The 12,060-nt window shown below is 32.2% G+C and overlaps 3 protein-coding genes across 17 annotated transcripts in view; 2 read left to right on the top strand and 1 right to left on the bottom strand.

Moving 5' to 3' along the window:
• Positions 1-4,919, top strand: part of ppfibp2b (PPFIA binding protein 2b) — a 79,064-nt gene extending 74,145 nt beyond the window's left edge. For 13 of the 15 annotated variants that reach the window (XM_051100048.1, XM_051100038.1, XM_051100045.1 and 10 more), the window contains 3 exons: positions 550-615; positions 3,186-3,257; positions 4,796-4,919. In XM_051100048.1, the coding sequence (XP_050956005.1) occupies positions 550-615; positions 3,186-3,257; positions 4,796-4,819 (162 nt within the window). In that variant the 3' untranslated portion in view covers positions 4,820-4,919. Of the gene's footprint in view, positions 1-549; positions 616-2,479; positions 2,618-3,185; positions 3,258-4,795 lie in introns of those variants that run through there. The other 2 variants (XM_051100043.1, XM_051100047.1) reach the window with 1 other exon arrangement.
• rep15 (RAB15 effector protein) lies at positions 4,835-5,821 on the top strand. Its single transcript, XM_051100062.1, has one exon. It carries the CDS (start codon positions 4,835-4,837, stop codon positions 5,579-5,581), a length of 747 nt encoding a protein of 248 aa, XP_050956019.1. The 3' UTR covers positions 5,582-5,821.
• Positions 5,822-7,326: 1,505 nt separating this feature from the next.
• LOC127156907 (NADH-cytochrome b5 reductase 2) lies at positions 7,327-12,006 on the bottom strand. The gene is made up of 9 exons (XM_051100060.1): positions 11,874-12,006; positions 10,549-10,707; positions 10,376-10,448; positions 10,162-10,268; positions 9,949-10,078; positions 9,676-9,759; positions 9,469-9,554; positions 7,741-7,840; positions 7,327-7,624 (listed from the first exon to the last, which is right to left on the bottom strand). Exons 1-9 carry the CDS (start codon positions 11,886-11,888, stop codon positions 7,452-7,454), a joined length of 927 nt encoding a protein of 308 aa, XP_050956017.1. The 5' UTR covers positions 11,889-12,006; the 3' UTR covers positions 7,327-7,451.
• Positions 12,007-12,060: the final 54 nt, after the last annotated feature.

The raw sequence follows: 12,060 nt of genomic DNA, 5'->3' as shown, positions 1-12,060 counted from the left end.
TCTTTGGATGAAGATACTGTAACGATATATAATCCAAAATATCGTGACATAATCAATAAACCTCCTCAATCACAATCATTTTGTGTTTGTTTTGTTTTGTTTGTTTGTTTTTTACAGTGGCTATATATTTTTTTCCCTTTATTTTATCGTTGTTCTTTGAATATGAAAATGTTTTATCGGCTCTATACATTTCAAAACTGAATCGTATTGCAATATAGTTTTTAACAAACTTTGAAAAATGACATCAACATGCATGATTTGCAAACATTAAACATTAACCTACTGTCATCCATGCATCTGGCCACCACCAAATGCCCATTTTCACAATGTGGAGAAGTGCATGCTGGGAAAGGACTTTCATGCACTTGTGCAGGTATTTTCTAATATACATTTCTCTTTCTTCACATTATTTGCACTTCATAATCACCCTTTGCTTCTGCTTAATATTCCATCTATTAATAAATATAGTGTACTTACCTGTGACTAAAAGATGAATGTAAACTTGCATTATTTAGGTTGACACATTTGATGGATATCTTGGTTTTTCAGCTGTTGCACACTAAAGGATCAGGGATGCAGATTGAGACCTTATCCAGGGGAATTAACAACCTCACAGTAAGTGGATAACTTTTTTTTTTCTTTCTTTTAACTTTACAGTATCTATTAAGTATAGGTCGTTTTTGTTCTATTAATGGATTTAAATATCAGTTTTTTTCTAGGAGCAGATTTTAATATCGGTCAGTTTTGTTCTATTAAAAAAATGTAACTATCGGTCAGTTTTGTTTTATTAAAAGATTTAAATTTCGATTGGTTTTGTTCTAATATCGCCAGTTTTGTTCTAGTAACAGATTTAAATATCGTTGTTTTGTTCTATTAAAAGGTTTAAATATTGGTTGTTTTTATTATAGTAACAGATTTAAATATTGATCTGTTTTGTTTTATTAGAAGATTTTAACATCAGTGGGTTTTGTTCTGTTAAAAGATTTAAATATTGGTCAGTTTTGTTTTATTAGAAGATTTTAATATCGGTTAATTTTGTTCTAGTAACAGATTTAAATATTGGTCAGTTTTATTTTATTAGAAGATGTTAATTATTGGTTGGTTTGTTCTAATAATAGATTTAAATATTGGTCAGTTTTGTTTTATTAGAAGATTTTAGTATTGGTTGGTTTTGTTCTAGTAACTGATTTAAATATCGGTTGGTTGTGTTCTGTGAAAACATTTAAATATCATCGGTTTTGTTCTAATAACAGATTTAAATATTGGTTAGTTTTGTTCTGTTAGAAGATTTTAATATTGGTTGATTTTGTTCTAGTAACAGATTTAAATATTGGTTAGATTTGTTCTGTTATAAATTAAAAAATTGGTTGGTTTTGTTCTATTAAGAGATTTAAATATTGTCAGTTTTGTTTTATTAAAAGATCATAATATCAGTCAGTTTTGTTCTAGTTATAGATTTACATATCGGTTGTTTTGTTCTTTTAAAAGGTTTAAATTTCTGTCGGTTTTATTATAGAAACAGATTTAAATATCGGTTGGTTTTGTTCTATTAAAGCATTTAAATGTTGTTTTTGTTCTAATAACAGATTTAAATATTGCTTAGTTTTGTTCTATTAGAAGATTTAAATATTGTTTGGTTTTGTTCTAGTAACGTATTTAAATATTGGTCAGTTTTGTTTAATTAGAAGATTTTAATATCGGTTGGTTTTGTTCTAGTAACAGATTTAAATAAATGTTTATACATTTATAACACTATACTTTGTGTTTTCTTACCTTTGCATAACATTACAGAAAACTAAGGGATAGTTCACCCAAAAATGAAAATTGTCATTAATTACTGACTCTCATGTCGTTTCAAACCTGTAAGACCTTCGTTGATCTTCGGAACACAAATGAAGATATTTTTTATTAAATCCAAGATCTTTCTGACCCTGCATAGACAGCAACACAACTGACACGTTCAAGGCCCAAAAAGGTAGTAAGGACATCAATAAAACAGTCCATGTGACATCAGTGGTTCAACCCTAATTTTATGAAACTATGAGAATACTTTTTGTGTGCAAAGACAGCAAAAATAACTTTATTCAACAATTCTCCTCTGCGTCAGTCTCTGCCATGCGTTTGTGAGAGCATCACAACACATTATTTAACAATGTCCTTACTTCCTTTTTGGGCCTTGAATGTGTCAATTGCATTGCTGTCTATGCAGGGTCGGAAAGCTCTCAGATTTCATCAGAAATATCTTAATTTGTGTTCTGAAGATGAACAAAGGTCCTATAGACTTGGAATAACGTGAGTGTGAGTAATTAACAATCAGTAGTAATTTTAGGCAAAAAAGTGGATATTCAATACATCACCCATCCCTAGTGTCACATTGCAAACTGTTCTTGAAAAGTTTAGGTTTAACTCTGCTTAACTAGGTTTAACTTATGCAGAGCTTAACACTAATCCTGGCACCCTCACCTCCTCTCACTTACAGTACTTACTCAGCCCAGACGAGCTGCTGAGAGGAATGAGACGCAGCCAGACCGCCATAGTGTGATCGACCTGCACCACATTAACTCCACCGTTCCGCCGTGAGCGTACCTCAACCTAACCCACCTCACCTCACCCTCAAAGCTTCAGGACCTCAACTGTGTAACACAAGAGTAACACAATCCTACTTAATCCACCTCAAGACATTGCGCTATTATTTTTATTGTATTACTAATTATTTTTGATGTGTTATTAGGTTATAATGTACTATATGACAATCAGATCTGTGTTAGAGATGTTTTAATACTCCAAAAAAATATTTTATGTAATATGTGCAGTCTTGTCAATAGGTGAAATCTACCTCAACCTTTTGTTTTTCTTAAAATACTGTATTCATGTAGCCAATGGAACTGGATGTGAGTAAATCCTTCTGTTTGACCAACATTTTTGTCATTTTTGCTTAATCTTTTTTCAAAGCTATATAATATGTTAAAAGCAGTTTGTTTTTCAAGCAGAATTGGTTGTTTGCTTGTTTAAATCCACCGCAAGAGTTAAAAGGGGTTTGTTGTGGTAGGTGGCTTTATGCTGTGTATGATGACTTGTCCAACCTGTCTGATTTGTCCCATGACTCAACTGAAAAACACTGGGACAAACTTTGGGAGGTCCTTATATGATTGCTAAGTTTTAAATGAGCACACTTATCTTAATAGGACTCCAGAGAAGAGAAGAAAGATCCGACCGCAGGTTCACTCTCACCAAATACAAAGGAAAGAATAATACTGGTGAGTTATTTTACATGTCAATGTCCATTGACAACTATTTTATTGTAACAAACTGTAATGTAAGTGATGTCACCTAGTAATTGTTTTAATATTATTGTTAAGAAATGTTAATTATGTATGCATGTGTGTGTGTCTGGGTTAATGACATGACGCCTACATTTTCTGTCCGATTGCTTTTTTTTTTTTTTTTTTTCAGTTAAAAATTTGTTTAAAGGCATTAAAAAGATGCCATATGTACCTCTCCCATCTATGGACCCCCTTTAGCTTTTCAAAAAAAATTAGTTATTTGCAATTTTTCAGTTATTTAGAGTGTCAAACTATCAGGTGGTGCGACTATCCGGCCAAAACTGTTGTTTTGAAAATGTCTTTGAAATTACCCTAAATTTATTCAGATTAATTTTTTTATTAATCTTAGTGTTTTGTAATCCTGTATAAAATTGCAAAGCATTTGTATTTATATTTCCATGATAATATACAAACAAACTTTGTTGATTTACATTTTATGAAATATCATGTGGTGCAACCATCAAGAAACTACCATTTTGGGAGTTTTATGTTGAAATCCATTCAAAGATAGGACTTTACATCATATAGCAATTTGCCAGTGATCCATGGAAGCATCAAGCAGGTTTGTAACTCTTTCAAATTTAGAAAAAAAATAACCTTTTTAATGGCTGGTATGTAGTACCCACATTTGGATATCATGCGGTATGACCTCAAAAAAGTAATAAATATTAAGTTATTTCTACAAGTATTTATTTTATTATGAATTTCATAGTGACCTTTTGTGGGAAGCTAGTTTGTTTTGATTAGATGGCTTGTAAATTTTGACTGAATTTGAAATATCATGTGGTGCAACCATTGCAGTGCTTTTCCATTATGTCCCAGATTGGCAGTTTTATGTGCTTTTATATTTATATACATAAAATGTTAGTATCATTTGGAATCGATTTTTTTTTTTTTTTTTTTTTTTTTTTTTTTTTTTTTATGCAATTTGGGTAATTTCATATGGTTTATGTTTAATCTTTGTACAATAATATATGAGAAACAAATGCAAAAAAAAATAATAATTTAGGGCATACAATTTTAGTTTGGTAATTATGCATTTATTAGTCATTTATTATTTATTTATTAATAAACTATTTTAACTTATTTCACCATATTTTACTGCCAAGCAAAGTAAAATAAATGCTCACCATTGGCAACATGTTAATTCTGACTCTTTTTAAGGCTATGGCCAATTCATTGAGATGAAAAATCACTAAAATCACTGGATTTTAAATTTAAATATGACTTTATGTGTACACAACATTCTTAATATTTTAAGTTACACCAGATATTATTTTTTTACATTTAAAATTGGCTTGTTGTAAATCTTTGTCATATATATACAGTAAAAAAAAGTTTTATTACATAAATATTCGTTTTTACTCATTCATTTATGCATTTTGATTCTGACTTTTAATGAGGTAAAGCATAATTTAAAGAAACAGTAAATGAAAAAAGGTAATAATGTAATTCAATATAAATATTTCCAGTGTATAAGGGAAACCACACTTTGAAATAGACCATCAGGAATGAAGCAAACAGATCTCCAGTATGAAGCCAAAACCAGCTTTTTCAGAACCTTATGGGCTAAACCCAACAAAACCGCCTCGTTGGACCTCATTCACCTCTTCAGCGACTGCATCCAGACGGCTTCATCCAGAACAAAGGAGTATCTACTTTTCAGGGACCCGGAGAACAAGTTCCACCCGAGTCCTTCAACCCTAAGCGAGATCTTTCTGATGACCTACATCCAGCACAGCAGCCTGCTGAAACTCACCGACACGTTCAACTGCACAGCCATGACCCCAGAACAGAGGATCCTGCTGGGCGCCCACTGGGTCTGGGCCGTGTTAGATCAGCCGAGCAAGAACCCCCGAATCCAGATCGCGGTCCAGGTTTTTCATCTGCCAGAAAGAACGGAGGAGAACGACGAAGAGCTGTCTTTAGATATCTACAGAGACATTATGCGCATGGCCGGGATGGATGTGGTAGAAAGAACCCAAGCTGAGAGGATGGTGGAGTTCTGCGCTTCCATCGGTAGAGACTGTTATGCGCTTTTCCTCTTTTTTGGGCGCCAAAATGACGAGGGGAACATTTACGGGCTGCTGAGTAACAATCTTCAAGCAGCTGTGGGGAAGTGTGTGAGGATTGACCAGGTCTTTATCGATTACTTCTTCAAAGGTGCAAAATGCTTTGTCACTCCAAGTGAGATGTTGCAAGGAGTGGTTGGTAAGGAGGGTGACGGTCCTCTGACCATGCTTGTTAAATTTACCTAACAGCTGAGCTGTTCTTACTAGATTTATTAAAATTTTTGTGGGTTATTCTAATGTGCTGCTCACCACTTAGCAACAGATGTTTTGCTTGCTGCACTGGATCTGTATGTTAATGTTTTTCCCAAGACTTTCCAGCTTTATAACTAGTTATCTGTCTCCAGGATTACTGAACTGTTACTAGATGCAATTAAAATGCAAAGTATTGTGCATAAATAAATATTTTTGCTGACACGTTTTGTAGTTTTGTATCTATCTGTTCTACTACCCCAATGAATAATTTTACATAGCATAATCTATCTACTGTATATGTATATATATGTGTATATGTATATGTTTAAATGTATTTAGAGGACCCTTTAGAGGACCAATCATTCTTATATATAAACAAATATTTGTATTTTTAATTTAGATGTTCCACTAATTCAAAAATCATATCCTTGATATTTTAATCAATTAATATAATTGTCATTATAATAAATATTATACTATTTGTTTTTAAATACACCCATTCATAAACATTATTAAATCATTTTGATTTGTCTTGGTCTAATATTAATTATATATAATATAATATTGATTGTTATTTATTTATAATTATAACATTTGTATAATTGTAATACTATTTAAAATATATTTAATATAATAAAACTTGCTTTATTTCTTTATTTCTTTCTTTCTTTATTTATTTTTGACAGCCCAGTATAATATTTATGGAAGCCTTATGGAAGAAATTAAAAATTAACAATTCTAAAGGCATTTCCTTTTTTTTTTTCGGTATGCATTTCTTTGCATATAAGAACTTTATTTATTTATTTCTTATTATATTATTGAAGATAAGATTTATTTATACACTTAAAAAAATATATATATATATATATATATATATATATATATATATATATATATATATATATATATATATAAAGGATTTTATTTATTTAATTCTAAATGTCAGATTTATACATTTATTTATACATTTAATTATATTGAAATCAATTATACACACACACACACACACATATATATATATGTTTTTTTTTTTTTTTTTTATATATATATATTTATTTACCTTTTTTGACAGCGCAGTCTAATACTTACGGAAGTCTGTTTCCATCACTGAATAAAAATTTTTAAAAAAGCAATTGCAACTTTTTATCTCACAGTTCAGAATTGCGAAATATAAACCAGCAGTTGCTAGAAAAAAACCTCAGAATTCCAAGATTTCAGCTCGCGAAATTGCAAGAATTCTGAAATATAAACTCAAATATAAACAGAATATAAACGGAATTCTGAATATTTTTTTAATTATTAAGTCAGAATTGTCAGATATAAACAGTTCTGAAAACATATCAGTCTTTTTCCCCTGTGGTTCAGTATTGGAGTTTATAGCTCGCAATTGCAAATTTATATCTCACAATTCTGAGAAAAAAGTCAGAATTGCAAAATATAAACCCGGAATTGTGAGAAAAAAACTCAGATTTGCAAGAAAAACTCAGAATTCAGACTTTATTTCAGATTTTTTATATCCCGCTATTCTGACAGTATAACTCGCAATTGTGAGTTTATAATCATGCAATTCTGACTTTAATTCTAAGAAAAAAAAAGAGATGTAAACTTGCAACTGCGAGGGAAAAAAAGTGCAATGACCTTTTTTGGATTTTTTTATTCAGTGGCGGAAACAGCCTTCCATAAATACTTGCCTCAACTGGACTTTTTTTCTAAGAGAATTTACCACAAACAAAACCAAATGTGTTTAACAAAAGATCTATTTTTAATCCTACATCCGGCATCAATTTGACATGTTTCACAAGATGTAAACCAACTATTACAAATTATCAGAGAATTTGTTTGTGCAATATCAGCAGCAGAAGACTCAGTATGCAAAAGTGTTCTCTGTTTTGTAACCCAGCTTGTCGAGGTTTGGCAGACACGCATACTGGATCATGGGGGGTGGACCACACATCACGATGAGCACATCGTTGGCCGGAGGCGGGAGATGGTCTTTTATCATGTCAGCATCAACAAACCCTTTGCTGTATTTCCACCCTGTCACAAGAACATAGACAGAAAAACCTTCACAGTCGTCTCTACTGCAGGGCAGTCAAATGATCACCACATTTAGTATTCATCTAGATATTTACTAGTATATCAGATGAACGTACCTTCAGAGGGCTTGTCCAGTGTGTACCACAGATTGAGTTTATCAGGGTAACTTCTATGAACTTCATCCAGCTCTTTGCGTAACAATATGTCCTTCTCAGTCTGTGGGCGAGAAACATGGTTTCTTAGAAAACAGCTGACAAACATAAGGTGTTCTGATGTTTATTAAGCGTGAGTGATGTCCTTTTTGGCAAGTATGACAAATATATGATGTGTTAACACTTACTCAAGACTCATTAAATTGTTTTATAGTGTTTTCATGACTCGTTAATCAATCAGCCATTTTGGCAGCACTGAACATAAACAATGCCACTGAACGAAACTTGCATATTTTGCTAATTATTGCTGCTGAAAATAGTCAATTATTGTCATGTTTTGGACTGTACTAATTGGCTGGACCAGGAAAAACATTTGGAGTACTATAGACTGCCAAAAGTTAAAACAAATCAAGGAGAAGAGTGCAAAAAACTGAGAAACAAAAGGCGTTTGTGGCTGGCCAAACTGAACTAGGATTTCCAGAGCAAGAATCTTGACATTCATGCTTCTTTTTATCATTTCCAGTCAGGCAGTTAAAATATTAGGCTTATATCTTAATTTACACTGCTTGTACGTATCTTTACCAGCTATTACCTTTAGTTTATCAAAATATTGCGCCCTTTCCTGCTTACTAAGTTCTTCTCTATATGATTTAGAAACTTCCACACGTTTTTTTCCATGGTTTAGACACCATAAATTAGCAGAACAACGTATACGTTATCCGTACAATCCATGCTGTTGTTTACATCTGAGTATCGCCAATATGGCCGTGCATCCGGGTAACTGACCAAACCGTGACGTAAGTGCATATTATCTGAAAATTATATTTATTATTTATATGCTCCACTATAATTAAAAAATCACATAACATTATATTCAATTACATGACAAGCTTTGTTTTCAGAGAAATCTATCAAACAAGATATTCATTTGTGTGAGATAGGTGTTCAGTAAATATCTTTAAGTACCTTTATTTTTCTTACTCCACTTGAAATGCTTTTTTGTTGTTGTTTTAGGCAAAAAAGGTTAAAGATTAAAACAAGAAGGACATTTTTAATCTACTTTTATACGACATTTGGCCTAAATTTGATTTGATTGGTCAAGTGTTGCGCTAATTTACTGTTGTATCACTCCGCTTGTCTTCACGACATTTCAGCCAAGACACTGCAAACAGTTCGTCGTTTGTCTGAGGAAAAGAGCGGGTTTTATAATGATGGAGCGTCCCACGCAAGGTAGTGAAGGTAGAGGAGCTGTGTGATTTTTTTTTTGCAATAAGAATTGAGTTTTTTCAAATTCATAACCGTCAACCGTCGCTTCGTGTTCACTTGAGGGAGAATGAAAAAATAGAAAACCCGAAATGGATCTTGAGCGGAGCTGGTAAGCAGCGCTATATCTGCCACTCCGTTCCACTCACCAATTTACTCCAGTCCGGCTTTACACATGTACGTTAACGCTTGACTGCTTTTGGAACTATTTTCTTTGATGGAGAAAACGTCTGAAACGTAAGTTCTTCGATATTATTTACGTAACTGAGGATGTTTACAAGGTATTTATAAGTTAATCTTAATAATTAGTATGCCACATTAGGACCCGAATTCCATTGTCAAATATTGTTTACCATTTTTAATCTCCAAACGCGTATTGGTTATTTATTTATTAGCGTAATGATTTTTTTCCTCGTGAATGTGACTGACCTGGTTGGCAAATATAAGGGAACACTTGGTGTTGTCAGCAGGATCTGCGGTTATGCTCCTGATCAGCTGGAGCATTGGAGTGATGCCTGAAAGAATGAACGTGTCATCTTTAATTAATACTAATATTATTCTGATGAACTGTCTTGGCAGCAGTGCCTGAAACCTACTAAGAATACTTTGGACCCCATTCAAAATGTCCATCATTACCTGTTCCTCCAGCGATCATTCCCACGTGTCTGAACTTCCGCACTTTGGGTTCAGATTTTTTGTCAGGGCGAATAGCAAACTGCCCTGTAAATGTCAGTGAGGAAATATATTCAGCATCTGAAGCATTTAAATATTTTAAAATGCATCGTATAAACAGGTCATGCATTTGTTACAGTCTTAGAATAGTACGACATCGCCCTCTAGTGGCTGAAAACTAAATTATGTGCGAATTACTGCATGTTAGGCTATTGTATTGTTTTATATTTCCCTTACCATTTCCATTGTATACCAGTAATCCATTGGGACCCCTAAAGTCAATGGTGTCTCCAATCTTCATGTCATTCAAGTACTGAGACATCTTGCCTCCGTCGGGATAGTTTGGATGGGTATTTTTATAGTAGACCTGAGAATAAGAATCTTATGTTAGTATAGCCAACTGTAAAACATAACCAGTTATTTGCAACTACAAACTGTGTTGCGTCGCACCTTTACAACTAGATCGACGTGTCCCTGGTCCTCATCGCTGGAAACAGGTGTGTATGCACGAATAACTAGATTCCCATTCACCTTTGCAGACAGGTAAACATGCTGACCTGTGGCACAGAATACAAGAAGATTGAAACGTGAAATTATACTGTGTCAGATTTCAAGGTCAGTTGTTTCTGCAGACGTGATAAAGGCATATAGTGCAATGTCCTACCAATAGGGAGACCAAGAACGTGAGACGGGGACGGAAGACCAAACCGGAATTTTTTTGTGTCATGATTGATTTCCTGTTGCAAAGCAAATAAAAGTAGTTCAGTTGAGCTGCAGTAATATTCTTGCTTACGTTTGCAGGAGAAAACCTATGTACACATTTAAATTCTGACTGACCTCTTTTTCTATGAGTGGCAATGGGTATTTAACATTGGGATCCTGCAAGGTTTTTGGAAACTTGCTTTGCTTTCGGCCTCCATTGGAGTCTCCTGGTTTTAGGATTAGGAAGAGGACCGTGACCACCACTACTGATATCCCGATTAGCACAGGTACTGTCTGCAACATACACGTTAAATGCATTATTAAATAGTAAAGGACAAAATTATAAATATAAATTTAAAGTTAGATTTTATTAATTAAATGATATTATAATAATATATATATATATATATATATATATATATATAGTTTTGTAGATTAAATGTATATTTACAAAATAATTGTGTGTATATATATATATATATATATATATGTAGTCTGAATTTATGATTACTTAGCAGTTTTGTAGACAAATAAAAATGTATAAAAATATAAGAAAATTATAAAATTATAAATAGAAATTTAAAGTTATCTGATCATATTATAAATCCATTTTAATTAATTGTAATATTGTAATAATATTGTTATTATTGTATCTTTTAATTTTAATACATTAATATATATAAATTATATATATCATATATATTACAAATTATACAAATATATATAATATATATTATACAATATATATAAAAAGAACATACATGAATAAAAATTAATTCATGTTAATTAATTTTAATATATATTAATATAAAAAATATATATATATATATATATAAACAAATTTTAATTTGAATTTAATTTTTAGTAATATGGACCACAAAACCAGTCATAATCATCTTTAAAGTTGTCCAAATGAAGTTCTTAGTAATGCATTTTACTAATCAAAAATTAAGTTTTGATATATTTACAGTAGCAAGTTTACAAAATATCTTCATGGAACATGATCTTTACTTAATATCCTAATGATTTTTGGCATAAAAGTAAAATCGATCATTTTGACCCATACAATGTATTGCTGGCTATTGCTACAAATATACCCGTGATACTTAATTCCCATACTTGCATTTGTTTCGTTAACTTAACTATAATTCTAAAATGTGAAAATAGTAATAATAAGTAAAACAGAGTATGTGTGTAAACATTTGAAAATATACAAAACAACTAACACTTATGAACTACTGCCATACTGTGCTACATTCAACATTTTGAGTTGATAACCTGCATATGTCTGTAATTACCTCTCACCTTCTTTCCACTGCTGTCTTTTGAACCAGAATAAATTCAATAGAAAGCTGTGAAACTGACAGGGAGGAAAGGAAAGGTGCTAATTGCTTTTCGCAAAGCAGTGAAGAAGAAAACAAGGAAAGTGCAATAAATTTCAAAAGGGAGAAACTACTCACTAGAATTTGATCCATGCTGCAGACTTTTTCCTGTACTGTATCCTTTAGTATGGTCAGGGTTCACTGTATGTGAAGAAGAACTTGTTCACAGTTCATTTTTTTTTTCATGTATTCCAACCTTTGCACCAAGGCCATTTGATAGTAGAAGAGTAGATGGAGTTAATGGAATGCAGCCAATAGGAGTAGG

Source organism: Labeo rohita, chromosome 25, assembly GCF_022985175.1.
Source record: "Labeo rohita strain BAU-BD-2019 chromosome 25, IGBB_LRoh.1.0, whole genome shotgun sequence".
Taxonomy (NCBI): Eukaryota; Metazoa; Chordata; class Actinopteri; order Cypriniformes; family Cyprinidae; genus Labeo; species Labeo rohita.
The sequence above is the reverse complement of the archived record's forward strand: the minus strand, read 5'-3'. Positions and strand labels throughout refer to the sequence as shown.